Raw genomic sequence first — 21498 nt, forward strand, 5'->3', positions numbered from 1 at the left:
GTGCAGTGCCGGGGGGGGCTGAACCTGGGGGCCTTTGCAGTGCTGAGAGGGGCAGAACCTGGGGGGCTTTTGCAGTGCTGGGAGGGGGAACCTGGGGGGCTGTAAAGTATCAGAGGGTAGCCGTGTTAGTCTGGATCTGTAAAAGCAGCAAAGAATCCTGTGGCACCTTACAGACTAACAGACGTTTTGGGGGGGGGCTGTGCAGTGCCTGAGGGGGGCTGAACCTGGGGGCCTTTGCAGTGCCTGGGAGGGGGAACCTGGGGGACTGTGCAGTGCCTGGGGGGGTGAAACTGGGGGCTTTTGCAGTGCCGGGGGGGCCAGAACCTGGGGGCCTTTGCAGTGTCTGGGGAGCTGTGCAGTGCCTGGGGGGGCCAGAACTTGGGGGGCCTTTGCAGTGCCTGGGGGGGGTCAGAACTTGGGGGGCCTTTGCAGTGCCGGGGGGGCTGAACTTGGGGGGCCTTTGCAGTGCCTGGGAGAGGGAACTTGGGGGGCCTTTGCAGTGCTGGGGGGACAGAACCTGGGGGGCTTTGCAGTGCCTGAGGGGGGAGCCTGGGGGGGCTTTGCAGTGCCGGGGGGGCTGAACCTGGGGGCCTTTGCAGTGCTTGGTGAAGGGGAACCTGGCGGGCCTTTGCAGTGCCTGGCAGAGGGGAACCTGTGGGGCTTTGCAGTGCCGGGAGGGAGTCAGGTTTTTTTTGCAGTGCCTGGGGGGGACAGAACCTGGGGGGCTTTGCAGTGCCTGATGGGGGAGCCGGGGGGGCTTTGCAGTGCCTGGGGGGGCAGAACCTGGGGGGCTGTGCAGTGCCTGGCAGAGGGGAACCTAGGGGGCTTTGCAGTGCCTAGGGGGGACAGATCCTGGGGGCCTTTGCAGTGCTTGGCGGAGGGGAACCTGAGGGGCTTTGCAGTGCCGAGAGGGGAGTCAGGGTTTTTTGCAGGGCCGGGGAGGGCCTGGGGGGGCTGTGCAGTGCCTGAGGGGGCAGAACCTGGGGGGGCTGTGCAGTGCCGGGGGGGCAGAACCTGGGGGGCTGTGCAGTGCCTGGCAGAGGGGAACCTGGGGGGCTTTGCAGTGCCAGGGGGGCAGAACCTGGGGGGCAGTGCAGTGCCTGGCGGAGGGGAACCTGGGGGGCTTTGCAATGCCGAGAGGGGAGTCAGGTTTTTTTGCAGTGCCGGGGAGGGCCTGGGGGGGCTTTGCAGTGCCTGAGAGCTGGGGGGGAGGGCCCCTTGCTGAGCAATGTTTGGGGAGAAATCCCTGCAGAACAATTGCTGAGCGATGTAGAAGGAGATCGGGGGGGGGGGGACACCCCCTGGGGAGAGCTGGGCTGCTCAGCCATAGGCTGTGGGGCAGGGGCGCCCCGCTGGGCAATGCAGGGGGAGGGGAGCCTGCTGTTCCCTTCCCCGTCCACCTCATTTCCAGTTCAAAGTGACCAGCAAACCGTCACGCATGACATGCCAGCTATGGGGTACTTCCCCCCCGGGGTCGCCCCAGCTCTGCCGCATGGGGAGGAGAGTGGAAAAATCCCCCCACACACACTAGGCACGACAGACACAGCCGTGCCGTGGACTGCCCGGGTCCCTGGCTCGGACAAGGAGGGAAACTGACCCTGACTGCCTGAGTCAGCTGAGAGCCTGAACCGGTTGCTTTGAAAGCAGGGAGGGGAGCTGCCCCATTCCTTGCAACGGAAAGGAGAGGGGATCTGCCCCAGTATTAAGCATGGGGGCACCTCCCCCAAAGAGCTAGCTGGGTTGCGGGTGGAGGACTTTAACAGTGATCTAAGATTAAAAAATATATATATATAGATATAGATATATATATATGGGGGACAGACATAAAGGTTTGATCTGCCCACGTTGCTAGTTCCCCTTTCATCCTGGACACCGGCAGCCGCTCTGGGCCAGCCGAAAATGTTCCTGCCGTGGAAAAACACAAGGAAACTCAGGAAAAGACGGTCACGGGCTTGCACTAGGTAAGGTGTGGGCTGTCGTGTTCGAGGCAGGCCGCCCTCTGGCGTTTTCCTAGTGCACCGCACACCTGTTGGGAAAAGCAGGGCCTGGACCCCAGCACTGCGTAGTTTTGCTTGACTGCAGGTGGCTAGAAGAGAGGGTGACCAGATGTCCTGATTTTATAGGGACGGTCCTGATTTTGGGGGGCTTTTTCTTATATAGGCACCTATTACCCCCTGACCCGATTTTTTTACACTTGCTGTCTGGTCACCCTACTAGAAGGAACAGGAGTCCGTGTGGCACCTTAGAAACTAACACATTTATTTGAGCATAAGCTTTCGTGGGCTACAGCCCACTTCATCTGATGCATGGAGTGGAAAATACAGTAGGAAGATATATATAACGTGTGTGTGTGTGTGTATGTATATATGTGTGTGTGTGTGTGTGCGTGTATATATATGTATACACACAGGGAACATGAAACAATGGGTGTTACCATCCACACTCCAACGAGAGTGATCAGTTACGGTGACCTATTACCAGCAGGAGAGAAAAAAAACTTTTTTGTAGTGATAATCAGAATGGACCATTTGCAACAGTTGACAAGAAGTTGTGAGGAACAGTGTATGTGTGTGTGTGGGGGGATAAACATGGGGAAATAGTTTTTCCTTTGTGTAATGACCCATCCACTCCCAGTCTGTGTTCAAGCCTAATTTAATGGTGTCCATTTTGCAAATTAATTCCCATTCAGCAGTCTCTCGTGGGAGTCTGTTTTGGAAGGTTTTTTTGTTGTAATATTGTGACTTTTAGGTCTGTAATCGAGTGGCCAGGGAGGTTGAAGTGTTCCCTGACCGGTTTTTGAATGTTGACGTCCGATTTGTGTCCATTTATTCTTTTACCGAGAGACTGTCCGGTCTGGCCAATGTACGTGGCAGAACATAGCCCTCTGAAACCTACCGGCAGGGGACGTGATTAACGTGTTGTCTTATTCCTAGTCTCTGCGCTCACAAAGTTGTCTCTCGTCACGTTTGTTATTGCATGGCCTGCGTGCTCTACCGGCTGGGATCCCGGGATGGCGTGGCTGGCCCCCAAAAGCTGCCAATCTGTGTAGGAAACGAGACAAGCAAACAACATGGTAGCTCTGGTCAGCGGAATGATTTGGGGTCTCGGGACGGACCGGCCTCACCGTTACCAATTTTTCTGTCAATGGAAGAGTTTATATTACGGGGTCCAAAATCACCCCCCTAACCGAGACAGCTATCCCAGTAAAACGTGGGGTCGGTCTATATTTGAGATACCCCAGGGGTAGGCAGAGGTCCTCCAGCGGGTTCATCAACTCCTCTAGATACTTGCCTGCGTACCAGGCGACATAAAAGTGCTAGCGACGTCCGTCCAAATAGCAACCTCGTGCAGGCCAAAGGAGGATGTCAGCAACCGTTCAGTCACAGCTTGGCTGGGACGTGTCTGTATTTCCGTGTCTGATTTTTGTAAGCGCGTCGTTTTTACGAAGGGTGGAACTGAGAGGGCGAGGAAATTAAGTGACTCGACCAAGGTTGGACGGGGACTCGGTAGCGGAAATGGGAATCGAGCCGGGATCGCCTGAGCCACTGGCCTCTCCTTCCTAAAAAGTCAGCGGTAGCTTCGGCCTGTGAGCCATAACCAGCTATATCTGTGGCTGGATCACGTTTTGAACTGGATACTTGCAAGCAAGGTGTGAGACTCAGGACTCCTGGGTTCTCTCCCCAGCTCTGGGAGGGGAGTGGGGGCTGGTGGTTAGAGCAGGGGGGCTGGGTGCCAGGACTCCTGGGTTCTCTCCCCGGCTTTGGGAAGGGAGTGGGATCTAGTGGTTGGAGTCAGGACTCCTGGGTTCACCCTCTCTGGGTCTGGCACTGCCCCCTTTTACACGAGTGGGCTGGACGCATCCGCCCACGGCTCCATTCCCAATTAACTCCATTCACACGTGTCCTGTCTCCCGCCCGGTAGGTACTCCCTGTCTTCCCTCTCCGTCCGCAGCTGGACCCCTCCAACCCCAACTCTTTTTCCTGGCCAATTTCATCCCCCGCCCTTGCGACTGGCCTGGGCCGAGCCCAGTGGTAACACCCAGGCCCTGAACTGCCCACGTCCCGGCCTTGTGTGGGCCCGGAGCAAATGGCAGAAAAGCCACCGATTTTTGGGGGGGGGGGTGGCTCCAGTTGTGGCATGTGGAAAGCAAACAGACGACTCCGTCCTGCAATGCCCCCCTTTCACAAGTGAAAACCCATTGGCATCACCTCCTCCCGACTGACACTGGTGTCCGTGAGCGGACACGCCGGCCCGTTTGCATGGTTTCCACGTGTGAGCCGGGCACGTGCAGGGACCTAGCAGCCCTCCCTGGGGCACCACCACTCCCGCTGAGGGGCAGATGTCTGGGCACCGCAGCGGGCAGGCGGGACGGGTCTGAGCTCGTCCCCCGGGTGTCCTTAGGGGGGTGACGTGTGGCCAGGGTCCGGGCTGGCGCGGAGACGCCGGGAGATGTTGGGGATCACGACGGGCGCTGGAGCCAGGAGCCAAGGGGTTTCTATGCCCTCTCCATGCCCTGGTCCCGTCCGAGCGCCCCGCAGTCTGGGGGATTGAGCCTCCAGGCTTGGAGGAACAGCTGCCTGCCATTTTCCAGCCCCCCCTTTGCTTTTCCCGCCTTTTTGCAGCCCCCCAACAGTTTCTCCAGCCCCCAATGGTTTTCCCTGCCTTTTTGCAGCCCCCCAACAGTTTCTCCAACCCCTTAATGGTTTTCCCTGCCTTTCTCCAGCCCACTAACGATTTCTCCAGCCCCCCAATGGTTTTCCCTGCCTTTTTCCAACCCCCCCAATGGTTTTCCAGCCCCCCAATGGTTTTTCCTGCCTTTCTCCAGCCCCCCAACGGTTTCTCCAGCCCCCAATGGTTTTCCCTGCCTTTCTCCAGCCCCCCAACGGTTTCTCCAGCCCCCCAATGGTTTTCCCTGCCTTTCTCCAGCCCCCCAACGGTTTCTCCAGCCCCCAATGGTTTCCCCAGCCTTTTTCCAGCCCCCCAATGGTTTTTCCCACCTTTCTCCAGCCCCCCAGTGGTTTCTCCAGCCCCCTGATGGTTTTCCCTGCATTTTTCCAGCCCCCCAATGGTTTCTCCAGCCCCCCAACGGTTTTCCCTGCCTTTTTCCAGCCCTCCCATGGTTTTTCCAGCCCTCCAACGTTTTTTCCCACCTTTCTCCAGCCCCCCAACAGTTTCTCCAGCCCCCTAATGGTTTTCCCTGCCTTTTGCATCCCTCCAACGATTTCTCCAGCCCCCCAACAGTTTTCCCTGCCTTTTTCCAGCCCCCCAATGGTTTTCCAGCCCCCCAATGGTTTTTCCTGCCTTTCTCCAGCCCCCCAACGGTTTCTCCAGCCCCCCCAACAGTTTCTCCAGCCCCCCAATGGTTTTTCCCGCCTTTTTTCAGTCCCCCAACGGTTTTTCCCGCCTTTTCCCAGCCCTCAGGCTTGCACTGCCTGAGGTGAGGGGAAGCCGCCCCCGTGCGAGCGTGTCCCCCCCCGTGCCCTGTCCCCATGGCCGTGCGAGGGGGTGGGGGAAAGAGAGCAGTGACCCCCCCATGGCCGTGCGAGGGGGTGGGGGAAAGAGGGCAGTGACCCCCCCATGGCCGTGCGAGGGGGTGGGGGAAAGAGGGCAGTGACCCCCCCATGGCCGTGCGAGGGGGTGGGGGAAAGAGAGCAGTGACCCCCCCATGGCCGTGCGAGGGGGTGGGGGAAAGAGGGCAGTGACCCCCCCATGGCCCTGCGAGGGGGTGGGGGAAAGAGGGCTGTGACCCCCCATGGCCGTGCGAGGGGGTGGGGAAAGAGGGCAGCGACCCCCCCATGGCCCTGCGAGGGGGTGGGGGAAAGAGGGCAGCGACCCCCCCATGGCCGTGCGAGGGGGTGGGGGAAAGAGGGCAGCGACCCCCCCCATGGCCGTGCGAGGGGGTGGGGGAAAGAGGGCAGTGAACCCCCCATGGCCGTGCGAGGGGGTGGGGGAAAGAGGGCAGTGACCCCCCCATGGCCGTGCGAGGGGGTGGGGAAAGAGGGCAGCGACCCCCCCATGGCCGTGCGAGGGGGTGGGGGAAAGAGGGCAGCGACCCCCCCATGGCCGTGCGAGGGGGTGGGGGAAAGAGGGCAGCGACCCCCCCATGGCCGTGCGAGGGGGTGGGGGAAAGAGGGCTGTGACCCCCCATGGCCGTGCGAGGGGGTGGGGAAAGAGGGCAGTGACCCCCCCATGGCCGTGCGAGGGGGTGGGGGAAAGAGGGCAGTGACCCCCCCATGGCCGTGCGAGGGGGTGGGGGAAAGAGGGCAGTGAACCCCCCATGGCCGTGCGAGGGGGTGGGGGAAAGAGGGCAGTGACCCCCCCATGCCCTCTCCCCATGGGGTGGGGGAAGGGGGCCATGCCCCCCGTAACAAGCCAGAGCCCTCCCGTCCACCCCCCTTCTGCTCCACACGCCGGGTCCCCCAATATGGGGGGGGATGCACAGGACTGACCCCCCCACCGGTGCCCCAAGGTGTCACACAGAGGGGATCATCTGGGGGAGACCAGGGAGGGGGTATTAATGGGGCAAGGGGTACCGTGGAGGGGGTATTAATGGGGCAAGGGGTACTGCAGAAGACATATTAATCGGGTGAGGGGTTACCATGGAAGGGGTATTAATGGGGTGAGGGGTCACCACAGAAGGGGTATTAATGGGGTGGGGAGTTACCATGGAAGGGGTATTAATGGGGTGAGGGGTACTGTGGAGGGGGTATTGATGGGGCGAGGTGTACCATGGAAAGGGTGTTAAGGGGGCGAGGGTACCATGGAGGGGGTATTAATGGGGCAAGGGGTACTGCAGAAGATGTATTAATGGGGTGAGGGTACTGTGGAGGGGGTATTAATGGGGTGAGGGGTTACCGTGGAAGGGGTATTAATGGGGTGAGGGGTACTGTGGAGGGGGTATTGATGGGGTGAGGTGTTACCATGGAAGGGCTGTTAAGGGGGCGAGGGTACCGTGGAGGGGGTATTAATGGGGCAAGGGGTACTGCAGAAGACATATTAATGGGGTGAGGGTACTGTGGAGGGGGTATTAATGGGGTGAGGGGTTACTGTGGAAGGGGTATTAAGGGGGCGAAGAGTTACCACAGGAGGCGTATTAGTGGGGTGAGTGGTACCATGGAGGGTATATTGATGGGGCGAGGGGTACTGCAGAAGACATATTAATGGGGTGAGGTGTTACCATGGAAGGGCTGTTAAGGGGGCAAGGGTACCATGGAGGGGGTATTAATGGGGCAAGGGGTACTGCAGAAGATATATTAATGGGATGAGGGGTTACCACAGAAGGGGTATTAAGGGGGCGAGGGGTTACCACAGAAGGGGTATTAATGGGGTGAGGGGTACCGTGGAGGGGGTATTGACGGGGCAAGGGGTACCGCAGAAGACATATTAATCGGGTGAGGGGTTACCATGGAAGGGGTATTAATGGGGTGAGGGGTTACAGTGGAAGGGGTATTAAGGGGGCGAGGGGTTACCACAGAAGGGGTATTAAGGGGGCGAGGGGTTACCACAGAAGGGGTATTAATGGCGTGAGGGGTACCGTGGAGGGGGTATTGACGGGGCAAGGGGTACTGCAGAAGATGTATTAATGGGGTGGGGAGTTACCATGGAAGGGGTATTAATGGGGTGAGGTGTTACCATGGAAAGGGTGTTAAGGGGGCAAGGGTACCATGGAGGGGGTATTAATGGGGCAAGGGGTACTGCAGAAGATATATTAATGGGGTGAGGGGTTACCATGGAAGGGGTATTAATGGGGTGAGGGGTACTGTGGAGGGGGTATTGATGGGGCGAGGTGTACCATGGAAGGGCTGTTAAGGGGGCGAGGGTACCATGGAGGGGGTATTAATGGGGCAAGGGGTACTGCAGAAGATATATTAATGGGGTGAGGGGTTACCATGGAAGGGGTATTAATGGGGTGAGGGGTACTGTGGAGGGGGTATTGATGGGGCGAGGGGTACCGTGGAAGGGCTGTTAAGGGGGTGAGGGTACCATGGAGGGGGTATTAATGGGGTGAGGGGTACTGCAGAAGATATATTAATGGGGTGAGGGGTTACCATGGAAGGGCTGTTAAGGGGGCAAGGGCACCATGAAGGGGGTATTAATGGGGCAAGGGGTACTGCAGAAGATATATTAATGGGGTGAGGTGTTACCATGGAAGGGCTGTTAAGGGGGCGAGGGTACCATGGAGGGGGTATTAATGGGGTGAGGGGTACTGCAGAAGATATATTAATGGGGTGAGGGGTTACCATGGAAGGGCTGTTAAGGGGGCAAGGGCACCATGGAGGGGGTATTGATGGGGCAAGGGGTACTGCAGAAGATCTATTAATGGGGTGAGGGGTTACCATGGAAGGGGTATTAATGGGGTGAGGGGTACTGTGGAGGGGGTATTGATGGGGCGAGGGTACCATGGAGGGGGTATTAATGGGGCAAGGGGTACTGCAGAAGATATATTAATGGGGTGAGAGGTTACTGTGGAACAGGTATTAAGGGGGTGAAGGTTTACCACAGAAGGCGTATTAGTGGGGTGAAGGGCACCATGGAGGGGGTATTAATGGGGCAAGGGGTACTGCAGAAGATCTATTAATGGGGTGAGGGGTTACCATGGAAGGGGTATTAATGGGGTGAGGGGTACTGTGGAGGGGGTATTGATGGGGCGAGGGGTACCGTGGAAGGGCTGTTAAGGGGGCAAGGGCACCATGGAGGGGGTATTAATAGGGTGAGGGGTACCGTGGAGGGGGTATTGATGGGGCGAGGGTACCATGGAGGAAGAGACATAAAAGGACCTGGGTGCAATGGATCCCCCTTCTCTGGGCCCCTGTGTGGGGAGAGGAGCCGGGGACGGTCTGTGGGGTGGCACAGGCTGGTCAGCGGGTATTATATCAGGGGTGTATGGGTGGGTGAAACTCTGATACCCACAAAGGAAGGGTCATTACGGGGGCATGGCAGGGTGGTGCCAGGGAGCATGGCCGGCCCTGAGTTACATGTGACGCTGTGTTATTGGTTTGCACCTTGCAGGATTAAGGGGACCCCCCCAGCACGGTGGCAGGGGGCCCTCACTACTGGGGAGATCAAGGAAAACCCTGGGGACCATTGCAGCAGCGGCCAGGCATGGAGGAGGAGACCTGCACGCCCCTCGTCCCATTTGCTACGTACGTTAACTAATTGCCACAAAACAGGTTAAATTCAGAGGGAATCGTTCGTATCACAATCCTTTTAAATGGGGAAACCTGGCTTTTCAAGTGAGTTTTGTGTGTTTGCTCTCAAAGTCATGGGATAGATAGATAGATAGAGGGGGTGGATAGATGGGGTGGATAGATAGAGGGGGTGGGTGGGGATAGATGGATGGATAGATAGATAGATAGATAGATAGATAGATAGAGGGGGTGGATAGATGGGGGTGGATGGGGATAGATAGATAGATGAGGTGGATGGGGATGGATGGATAGATAGGGGGTGGATGGGGATGGATGGATAGATAGATGGGGGGTGGATGGGGATGGATGGATAGATAGATAGAGGGGTGGATGGGGTTAGATAGATAGAGGGGGTGGATAGATAGAGGGGGTGGATGGGGATAGATAGATAGATAGATAGATAGATAGATAGATAGATAGATAGATAGATAGAGGGGTTGGATTGGGATAGATAGAGAGAGTGGATAGATTGAGGGGGTGGATGGGGATAGATAGATAGATAGAGGGGGTGGATGGGGATAGAGGGATGGATAGATAGAGGGGGTGGATGGGGATAGATGAATGGATGGATAGATAGATAGAGGGGATGGATGGGGATGGATACATAGAGAGAGGAGGTGGATGGGGATAGATAGAGAGAGGGGGTGGATGGGGATAGATAGATGGATAGAGAGAGGGGATGGATGGGGATAGATAGATGGATAGAGAGAGGGGGTGGATGGGGATGGATGGATAGAGAGAGGGGGTGGATGGGGAATGGATGGATGGATAGATAGATAGAGGGGGTGGATGGGGATGGATAGATAGATAGATAGAGGGGTGGATGGGGAATGGATGGATAGATAGAGGGGGTGGATGGGGATAGATAGATAGATAGATAGATAGATAGAGGAGGTATGTGGGGATAGATAGATAGAGGGGGTGGATGGGGATGGATAGATAGATAGATAGAGGGGTGGATGGGGAATGGATGGATAGATAGAGGGGGTGGATGGGGATAGATGGATAGATAGATAGATAGAGGGGGTGGATGGGGATAGATGGATGGATAGATAGAGGGGGTGGATGGGGAATGGATGGATGGATAGATAGATAGATAGAGGGGGTGGATGGGGATGGATAGATAGATAGATAGATAGAGGGGGTGGATGGGGATGGCTGATAGATGATGCGTGGGGTGAATGGATAGATATGGAGATGGAGAGAGAGAGAAATGTATGGACAGAAGGAACGGCTAGAGGGATCAATCAGTAGATGTATCTGGGGATGGGAGGATAGATGGATCTGTCTGTCGGTCTCTAGACACACCCCTCTCTTTCTCTCTGTGTCCTGCAGCTCTGTCTATCTAGACAAATATGTGTCTGTCTAGTATCTGGGCAGATGAAGAGGAAGTATTTAAAAAAAAAAAGTTGTTCTAACCGTCACTGGGAAATATTTCCACCAGGTGGCAGAGATGAGTTGAGTCGGGAAAGAAGTTTTGTTTTTTACTGTACAGCGTATTGAAATACAGTGAAGTCAGTGCTATGAAATCCCACCCCCTTTCAGCATCATCAGTTCCCAGGATATTATCATGAGTCTCACAATAGTTGATATTTCTCTTAAAGCCCCACTTCCTGGAGTCATGTTATAACATACAAAGCTCAGCTTTAATTTTTTACAATTTTTAAGGGAGCTCAATTTCTGGTCCTAATGGTTGCAGAAAACAGCTGAAAAATGTGAGACCTAAAGGGTCCAAAAAAACAAAAACCAGACATCAGATAAGTCCTAATGCTTATTAACAGACTTTTAGAATCTCATGATTTTTAAGCCAATATCATTATTTTTAGGCCTGACTCCTGAATTTCATTAACACTTTGGGTAGGTGCATCCAAGCACTTTTAAAAAGATTGCCTTCTAGCTTCCAGCGTAGATTCATTGAGTTTTTTGGCTAGACACACAACTTTACTAAGCACCTGTTTTTTGCTGGTCTAGTTGTTTTTTGAACCCTGTTATAGTCTTGGCTTTCACAACATCCTACGGTGAGGAGTTCCACAAGTTAACAGTGCACTGGGTGCAGAAATACTTCCTGCTGTTTGTTTTAAACCTGATGCCTGTTCATTTCATTGGGTGACCCCTAGTTCTTGTGTTACGAGGAGGAGTAAACAACACTTCCTAATTTGCTTTCTCCACATCAGTCATGATTTTATAGACCTCCATCATATCCCCCCTTAGTCGTCTCGGTTTCAAGCTGAACAGTCCCAGTCTGATTAATCTCTCCTCATACGGAAGCCGTTCCAGACCCCTCATCATTTTGGTTGCCCTTTCCTGAACCTTTTCCAATTCCAGTATAAAGTAGTGAGCCGCCACTTTTAAACAAGACTCCAGAGTTTGCATGTTAGGCCTTAGACCCAGCTTGTCTTGCTGAACTCTTGGGATCCCCCCCAAATGGGTCCCCCCCTGAAACCTGACCCTCTTCCTCCAGCTCCATTCCTCATACTCCAGCAAGCGGGCCCGTCGTCCCCATCCCCCTCCAGCAGTGAAACAATACTCGCTTGTGTAAGCCGTGCTAGGAGACGCTTGTGCAAAGGGCGTGGACTTAATTTGTCAGCTCACGGACTAGTGCGAGCGGCCTGCGTAACTCGCATTCAAGAACAATGAGTGACCGGGCAACGTGAGCCAGGGTTTGCCGTCGCCACCGTGTAAAAGCTCTCGTTTCATCGTTTAACATTATTAAACTTAATGATCCCCACAATAATACTCCCCTACCGGAAGCAAAGAAATAGCACGACAAAGGCATGTTTTCCAAGTATCGTTATCTTCTCGGCTTCACGCCACTGCCGTACCTTTGTACTTGGGGTGAGTGGGTGATATTGCACCTCTGTTTAGCTACAGGTCGGCTTTTAAAATTTCTTCCTCCGCCTGGCTTAATAACCTGCGTGTTTGCTTTTATCCAGCAGTAGACGGTTCATAGATTCAAAGGCCAGAAGGGAGGGACCCATTGGACACTCCTGTTTCACACAGTGGGCAGAATTCAACCTCTGGATTGAGCCTAATAACTGAAGCATCTCAAGAGACAGAGAATCCACCCCCTGCCCTGGGGAGTTTTCTCCAATGGTTAATCACATTTCTGCCTTGTTCCTAATTTTAATTGGTCTGAATTTAACTCCCAGGCCAGGTCCACTCTAGAAAACTTTTGCTGTCACAGTACAGGGGAAGGGTTTTGCCACCCTAAGAAGCACGTACTCTAAGCGAGTTTGCCAGTGTAGCTACATTGGCAAACCTTTCCTAGTGTAGACAAGAAGTGGCCCCTAGCCGTTGCCTGTTGGGGTGCCTTTCTCCGTTCGATTGAAGAAGTTGCAACTTCTCCTGGACAAGTTCATCAGCCTGTAAGAATCTCAAGGCACTGGACAAGCATGAACCAATTAATCCTCACCACTGCACTCTGAGGGAGGTATTTCCCCCCCCCGGGGAAACTGAGGCACCGAGGTTGCCTCCAAATTGTCAGACATGGACTTGATACTGCTTGTGTGTTATTCTGTGCCATCTCCTTTCCATTTGTGTTAATTAGGGATGTGTGCGTTAGCATTGCCGCTCGGGCAGGAAAGAACCTGGGTCGTTAATCACCATCATTATTATCCACTTAATTATTTCCCCTCTGCGACAATGCCATGTTTGGCTGTTGGCAAAGGCAGACCGATTTCAGGGTCCGATTGCTGCCTTTTTAAGAGTCTTCTGTCTGTAAACGGAGTTGGGCCTAGCTTGGCACGGGCGGAGGAAACAGGAGGGAGGAAATAGCATGAGGTTAATTTTCTCACAGCGCAGAAGGGGAAGAAACTCCTGTTGCATTAGCGAGAGAGCTGGAACAAAAGCAAGCTGCAATGCACCTCTCCTTTCCGTGCTTTATAGCTGTAAATAATCCTGACTCTCGAGTGCTGGAAACTCTGGGTCCCATCTCCCCAAGGTCCTTCAGCGTGTGCGTTATCCGCCTGTCTGCCTGCCTCATCTCCGCAGGCGGGCGGATAGGTACGAACGGACACATATGGAGGAGGCTAGTCAGAGGGGTTCCCATGGGGTGGATGGATAGGAATAGATACATATGGGGGTGGCACAGCAGAGGTGTATGGGGATTGATGGCTGGATCTTGATGAGTAACAAAGGTAAAAAGTTATTTGGGATTTCTTTAAATATATTGAGAGTTTCTCCTTTTCTCTTCCCCTGTTGGCTGCTATTTCACCGGTTCTCAAGTGAGCCTAGGGGTTTATGGGGCGGGGACTAGGTGGGGTTCTCAACCACAGGTCACGCTTTGCGGGCTGCATACCCAGCCCCCGGTGATAAATGGCTTGAGACCCACGGTTCTGTTTGACATGCCTGCTGGCTGGCTGGCTTCTAGGCAGTCCAAGATGGTCAGCCGATATGAACCAAAAGCTGACACCATGGAGCTCCCCACCCATCAGCGAGGCCCGTCTTACAACGCGGATGAATTCTGGAGCGGGCGTAGCCAGCAGTCAAGGTAGGGAACGCGGCTCTTCCTACGCCTCAGCCAGCTTTTTCCATCCCTCCAATCAGCCTTTTTATATCCTGGTGAGAGCTCGACTCCGAGCGGCTTCGGCCCCGTTACATAACCCTTTTCATGCCCGCACCTCGCTATGATACGCAGCGCCGGGGCGGATTCTAACAATAGCTTCCCTGCTGGGTGGTTTTGAAACGACGCAGCTCTCTTCAGTTTAAACCTTTGGGGGCTAATTGGCCTTGCTCGTTGGATAAGCACCATCTCACCCTGGGGATGGAAACTGTGCAGGCAAGTGGCTGATGCTCAGGCCTGTAGAAAGAAATTTGAGGCCTCTGTCCCATTTCACTTTGTTTACACAGATGTTACAGATGATTTTTTGGGGGAGTGTCCCCTGAGCTGGGTGCCCCATTGTAGTTGTTCCTCCTTTCCCCACTCCCATCAGCCTGGCCTGGTTTCTGCCCCAGCTCTGCCACTGCAAGTTACTGCTACTCACCATGCCTCAGTTTCCCCTCCCAACCCTTCTCCGTTGCCCAGATAGCCTGTAATCTTTCAAGGGCAGGGAGTGCCTCTGGCTCTGTGTATGTACAGCACCCAGCCCAGTGGGGCCCTGACTTCGGCTGGGGCATTTTGTCGTCGTTGTATTAGAAACAATGACACACAGGAAAATGTGTTGTTTATTAGCTGTGTTGCAGGGGTGCCTGTGAGCCTTAGCCACGGACAGGTGTGCTGGGCGCTGCACGACCACAGAACAAAAAGACTGTCTCTGCTCCAGACAGCTTCCCATCACTCCATCCCTAGAATATTGTTCCCTATAAGCCATGTATATTCATGCTTCTCCCATTTGTTCCCAGGTTTGGTGTCATTAGCATAATGGCCTAGAAGTTATGCAAATTCAATGCAAATTAAGCACCGGGCGGTGTGTTGTTGCTTTTGCGACATTTGGGCACCCCTGGAATTCATCGCAGTGGGTGTTGGAAAAGTGTATGCCAAGATCTGAGTGGCCGCTTTTATTCAAACCCTCCGGTTATGTTTTCCATCGGGTGGCAGCGGCTAATGCATCTGTTTTCTCTCCAACTTGCTAACGAACATCTTCTAGGAACCGTGAAGAAACAGCTAATGCACAGCTGAAATGACATTTATTTCTCTTTCAGCCCGTACTGGATGGAAGAATACAGGGAAACCTCACCCCTGCTGGTACGTCGTCACATAGGCAGGAGGGTGTTTTAATGATTCGCTCAGCGCCGGTGGAACTAACATACCGTGTAAAAACAAGGACATGCAAATGGAATTGATCCTGATTGGTAAAGCTTTTGGCAAACCTAATTTGCTCCCGGCTCCATGGCCCCTGTTGAGTGCAGTCATGGATTACTTACCTGACTGGAGCGCTCCTCACACACCTGCTTCAGTTTATGATTATTTGCATCGCGGTAGCGCCTTGAGGCTTCAATTGAAATGACAGCCCTGTCGTGCCACACAGACCCCAGCTGAGATCCGACCCGGGCCAGCTTCTAATCGCGTTTACACGGGTGTCAATCCAGAGCAACCTCAGTGGAGTCACTCCGGATTTACCCCCATGGAACTGAGCTCAGAATCTGGCTCATTTCCTCAAAGCGTTGTGGGAGAACCCCCACTGCGGGCATCCGCTCCCTGGTTACCCCTTCCTGGTTCTTGCTACCAGGACGGTGAAATATTCGCTGCCCAAAATTTTTATGGCCTCACCCAGCCCTGCCCCCCGATTCCCTTCTCTTTCAAAATATTACTCATGTTATCTTCCATGCCAATTACTGGCCTCCTGCTGGTCCCTGAGCTTGCATAAAATCTATTTCCGGCAGGCACCATTAAAAATAATACCTGACTGTGTAGCTGTCAGTCCTCTGAGAAGTGATGCAGAAGCTAACACTGATCTGCGCAACGGACCTTCACTCAGGCCCCCGATTCTTCTCCACTCTTTGCTGCTTTTTCCCTCCAGCCACCTCCCACCCCCAGAAAAGACGTCCATCTCCCCCACCGTCCCACTCATCAGTCAGTGTGGTAACCGCGTTCGCGCACGATGTGCCCCGGCGATTAATGATGTGAAGTTATACATATGGTAATCGCTTTCCATCATTTGGGTGGGCAAAGATTCCCCCTCCCCATGCCCTGTTCCTTCTGAAGAACGTTCGCTTGGTGATGCCGGGCACCGTGATGGTTTTGGGGATCTCTGGATTTGTGGGTGGCGGAGGGGGACAGGAAGGATTGGCAGAAAAGGTGCAATTGGAAAGAGTTTGCTGGAGCTTTTTGGGGTGCGTGTGTGTATGCATCATTTTTATTTCTAGTACTGTACGAACTATGGACCCCTCAACTGAGATCAGGTTCCCCCATTGTGAGATCCCGGTCCCATTGTGTTGGGCAGTATGCAAACACCCGGCCTCAGAAAGTTTACAGTCTAAATGACAGTCGAAGTGACTGATAATCCTTCAACAGTGTCTTCAAAGGTAGCCTGTGCATATAATTTCCACCTGGTTTAACAACATGGGAAGACTTGGTGTTATTCTGTTGCTAAGGCCTTGTCCACACCAGCACGTGTCTGCTTGCTCGGTGACGCATGCAGTGGTCTCAGCGCATCTTTCCAGGTGACCGCGCCTGCTCTGTGCACCAGGCGATCCCCCGCTTGGAGCAATGCTGAGCTGCTGGACCTCATAGGCATTTGGGGAGAGGAGGCTGTCCAGTCCCAGCTGTGCTCCCGCCATAGGAATTATAACAACCACGGACAGGTTTGACGGTGGATGACAGACCGGGGCCATGACCGGGACACACAGCAGTGCAGGGTCAAAGTAAAGGCGCCGCAGAACGCCAACCACAAGGCACGGGAGGCCAACAGCAGCTCCTGAGCTGCGCCCACGAGCTGTCAGTTCTACAAAGAGCTGGACGTGCTACTCAGCGGCGACCCCACCTCCACTGTGAAAGCCACTGTGGAGACTTCGGTGGCTCGCGTGCCAGTTCAGAGTGGACCGAACTAGGAGGAGGAAATCTCGGATGAGGATACGGAGGGGGACCCAGAGGCAGAGGATGAGTCGGAGGTCAGAGATGCATGCAGCCAGGACCTCTTCTCTATCCCGGAGGCGCCTAGCCAGTCACAGCTGTCGGAGCTTGGCAAAGCGCAAACAGGAGAGGAGGCCCCTGGTAAGTGGCTTTCTTTTTTGGGAATCGCTGAAGTGAGTTGCTGGGGGCAGGAGGGTTGCAGAAAGCAGGTTTGTGTCTGTATGATGCATGTACCACCCTATGCCTAGTCTGAGCGGTGGAGTCTTGGAGAAGACCCTCTCTTGAGTCCCTGCTCACCCTCAGCAGCGAGATATCTGCCATAATGAACACAGCCTGTGGAAAATGCGGGGACAGGAATGATTATCACCCCCCTGACACACACACACAGTGCTGGTTCTCCCCGAGAGCCATGTGTCCAGTATACAGTACGGTCCTGAAACACTGATTTCCTCTGCCCCTGCGGTTACTCACCATTCTGGGGGGCTAGTGAGGGCCAGCTCCAGGCACCCACTCAGCAAGCGGGTGCTTGGAGCAGCCAAGGGGAAGGAGTGGCATGTCAGGGTCTTTGGCGGTGGGTCCCTCGGTCCCTCTCAGAGGGAAGGACCTGCCGCCGAATTGCCGCCAAATAAGAAAGTGGTGCGGTGGAGCTGCCGCTGATCACGATCACAGCTTTTTTGGTTTTTTTCCCGCCACTTGGGGTGGCAAAAACCCTGGAGCCGGCCCTGGGTCTTGTGGCTCGTGTGTGCTTGCTTGGGGTCAGGCAGTTAGTGACAGGTGTGTGACTAGTGGCTGTGTTTTAAATCAGTGGTCTCTGCGTTGCAAACAACACTGCTCCTGTCAAATGTCGCATTTTGTCTTCGCAGATCTGACCTTGGGAGCCCAGCCTCCCTCTTGTGTTATCGCCGGCTGAACGGCTGCGCAGAATTAGCAAGCGGCCATGGAGAACTAAGGAGGACTTTCTGCGTGAGGTTATCATGCACTCCGCCGCCGAGAAACAGGAATCGAAGGAGGGGTGAGACAGTGAGAAGAGGGACCAAAAGGAGAACGCAGCATGCCAGAACGAAGCCACGGAGCAGATCTTAAACATTATGGGGCGCCAAGCGGACATGCTCCACGCGATCCTAGCACTGCAAAACGAGTGCTCCGCGCCTGCCCTCCCCTGCAGCCGCTGTGGCAAAACTCTTTCCCATGCGCCCCCCAGACACCACCAACACACGCTCGTCAACCTCCTGGCTCCAGTCTGTGCCCGCTGCATTCCAGTCCTGCCAACACTGCGGACTCCCAATACCCGCTGCACGGTGCCGGTTAGCCCTGCTGAAGTACAGTCCCCACTGCACGGTGCTCCAGAGGATACCTGGAGATACACAAATCTTTAACCGTCCTGGGACACCACTTCCTCCTGAGACCTTCCCTTCCCCCATCCCACTCAGTGCTGATGGGTTTTTTTTGTTTGTCTCTCTCTGGTTGTTGTTTTTTAATAAAATAATTGTGTTGGTTTGAAAGCATCTTTATTCCATTAATTGAAAGCAAAAAGAGCCCTGCAAAGCAACGGGTAATTTTCTTAAACTTTCATAGTGCATCGTCTGCACCAGTCACAGTCACCTCCCAGCATTACAAGCATTGCACTCCCAAGCATACACAAAAAAACAGAGTGGCTTTCAGCTTGAAATTGCTGCCTCAAGGCATCCGTGATCCTTATGGCCCTGCGCTGTGCCCCTCTAATAGCCCTGTTAAAACTCAGCCTCCAGGCGCTGAGCCTCAGTGGTCCAGCCCTGAGTGAAGCTTTCACCCTTCCCTTCACAAATATTATGGGGCATACAGCACACGGCTATAAGCATAGGAATATTATCGTCGGCCAGGTCCAGCCTCCTATATAGGCAGTGCCAGCGGGCCTTTAAACGGCCAAAAGCACACTCAACAGTCATTCTGCACTTGCTCAGCCTGTTGTTGAACCCCTCCTTGCTGCTGTCAAGGTGCTCCGTGTATGGCTTCATAAGCCGTGGCGTTAAGGGGTAGGTGGGGTCTCCCAGAATCACAATGGACATTTCAACTTCCCCTACGGTGATCTTCTTGTCCGGGAAGAAAGTCCCTGCTTGCATCTTCCAAACAGGCTGGTGTTCTGAAAGATACGTGTGTCATGCACCTTTCCAGACCAGCCTGCATTAATAGTCTGTGAAACGCCAATGGTGATCCACAAGCGCCTGGAGAACCATTGAGAAATCCCCCTTGCGATGAATGTACTCGGTGGCAAGGTGGTCTGGTGCCAGAATTGGAACGTGCGTCCCATCTATCACGCCTCTGCAGTTAGGGAAGCCCATTTGTGCAAAGCCAGCCACAATGTCACGCACGTTGCCCAGAGTCACGGTCTTTCGGAGCAGGATGCAATTAATGGCCCTGCACACGTCCATCAACACGACTCCAACGGTCGACTTTCCCACTCCGAACTGGTTAGCGACCAATCGGTAGCAGTCTGGAGTAGCCAGCTTCCACAGTTCAATCTGCAGTGACAAGGCAGCTCTCATTCTCGTGTCCTTGCACCGCAGGGCTGGGGCGAGCTCATCACACAGTCCCATAAATGCGAAAGTTCTGCAGCCACTTCTCGTCATCCTAGACGTGTGTGATGATGTGATCCCACCACTCCGTGCTTGTTTCCCGAGCCCAAAAGTGGCGTTCCATGGTGGTCAGCACCAGGGCCGGCTTTAGGTCTATTCCACCAATTCCCCCGAATTGGGTCCCGCGCCTAAGAGGGCCCCACACCCAGTGAGAATCCCTTCTCTGGCTAGAGACGCCTTTTTAATTTTTACTCACCTGGCGGCGCTCTGGGTCTTTGGCAGCACTTCGGCGCGGGTCCTTCGCTCGCTCCGGGTCTTCGGCGGCACTTTGGCAGTGGGTCCTTTGCTTGCTCTGGGCGTGCAGTGGCACTTAAGCAGCGGGTCCTTCAGTGCCACCGAAGACCTGGAGCAAGTGAAGGACCCGCTGCCGAAGACTCAGAGCACCGACCGGTGAGGACAAGCCCCACGTGTTTTTTTACATGGTTTTTTTTTTTTTTAAAGTCATCCCTGCCAAGGTCCCGTTGAAACTGTTTGAATTGGGCTCTGCACTTCCTAAATCCGGCCCTGGTCAGCACACAAGCAATCCACAATGCCACAAGCAATCTCGTGTCGTAGCTACTACGTGTGGCGAGATCAATGTCGCAGTCCTCTTGCCTTTGCAGTTTAAAAAATAACTCCACTGCCACTTGGGACGTGTTGGTCAGAGCGAGCAGCATATTGGTCAACAGGGCGCGATCCAGTCTTGCAGCCCGAAAATGCAGCGCCCGCAGTACACAAACGGTTGAAAGATGGCGCCAAATGCAGACGGAAGCACAGGGATTGCTGGGATGCGAAGCAATGCATCACGGGCATTGGGACAGGACCCAGGATGCCCCACGACCCCCTCCACCTTCCCACAACTCTTATTGGCAGAAGAGGAAGAGATGCGCTGTGGGATAGCTGCCCAGAGTGCACCGCTGCGAACACGAGCAAGAGCCACGAGTGTGAGCACAGCATTGTGCAGGCAGCTGACAGCGTGAACGCACAACGGCGGTTTCCCTGAGCGGTGCCGTAACTCTGCCCGTGTCCTACAAGATCATTAGGGACACACGAAAGGGAGTCTGAGACAAGCTGCTTACATTGCTGAAAGGACATTGTTTTAATTAATTGTTAACTCCTAAACTAATTAACAGACTTGCCTGAAAATCTTCAACCACGTCCCTGGAAGAATAAGGGCTGGAATTTTAGGCAGGGCATAAGCAGCAAAGAATCCTGTGGCACCTTATAGACTAACAGACGTTTTGGAGCATGAGCTTTCGTGGGTGAATACCCACCTCGTCGGATGCATAGCATAGCTGCTTGTTGCAGACATAATAAAAAAGATCAGATCCCAGTTCAAAGTGCAAAACTCACCTTAACTGTAGCGATGTGGTGCCTCCATAACAGAGAAGACGGACAAAAGAGGTTGAGGGTGGACACCGGCACAAAGCGGGGATTGACAGAACCCAGGGTGAGGGTTGAGCTGGGAAACCGCAGGTGGCTGCGTAGCTTCATTGAGTTTAAAGCCAGAAGGGATCGATAGATGAACTAGTCTGACCTCCAGGCCAGGGGATTTCAAGCCCCAAAACAATCTGGATGATTACGAGTCCTTGAGACATTTCCGATGATGGCTAAATCTCCTATCCACCTGCAAAGCGGCGAGGTGGTGTACAAGGAAATCTCCCTTAAAAAAAAACATTAAAAATGTCAGCTGTGTTTCTCCCCTGCTCCGTTGATTAATTATCTTTGTAGGGTACTCACTGCATTGTTCCCTACTTAGCACTGACGGCTGTTAATTAGGAAAGCTCTTGGCTTTGGGGAGTTAATTTTTAGCTCATTAGGGGTGAGATTGAGGATGTAGCTGGTGGTAAGAGCCGATTTGCAACCGGCATGCTTATTAGGAGGGGGCAAGGATGGGGTATATTCCTGTATACCTACATTCGGGTACCATTTCGGGGCCCCAGCAGTGGGCCCGCACCAGGAAACGCTTGGCCAGCAGCAGTCCTGACTTATGGTTTGATAGACAGCTGAGAGCACATCTCCTGATCTCAGCTGGGGCAGGATGATTTCAGGTAACGGTGGTGGATTGAAAACTGTAAAAACGGACACCTAAAGGGTTGCCTGGTCCTGCTTGCAGGCCAGGGGCTTCTGTAGGGCAGCATGCAGTCTGTGTCCTGAGTAGTCATCCTGCCGAGGTGGAGTGAGTTGTGGCTCTGAATTAGGGAGCAGC

General features: G+C 54.0%; 1 protein-coding gene across 1 annotated transcript in view; it reads left to right on the forward strand.

Annotated features, from left to right (window-relative positions):
- The window catches only part of INCA1 (inhibitor of CDK, cyclin A1 interacting protein 1), a 40824-nt gene that overhangs the window by 11673 nt on the left and 7653 nt on the right, over positions 1 to 21498 (forward strand). Inside the window, exons 2-4 of the mRNA XM_050933335.1 lie at positions 9010 to 9143; positions 13558 to 13677; positions 14829 to 14871. Coding sequence (XP_050789292.1) covers positions 9103 to 9143; positions 13558 to 13677; positions 14829 to 14871 — 204 coding nt within the window. The 5' untranslated portion in view covers positions 9010 to 9102. The remainder of the gene's footprint in view (positions 1 to 9009; positions 9144 to 13557; positions 13678 to 14828; positions 14872 to 21498) is intronic.

This window comes from Gopherus flavomarginatus, chromosome 23 (genome assembly GCF_025201925.1).
Source record: "Gopherus flavomarginatus isolate rGopFla2 chromosome 23, rGopFla2.mat.asm, whole genome shotgun sequence".
In the NCBI taxonomy this organism is placed as follows: Eukaryota; Metazoa; Chordata; order Testudines; family Testudinidae; genus Gopherus; species Gopherus flavomarginatus.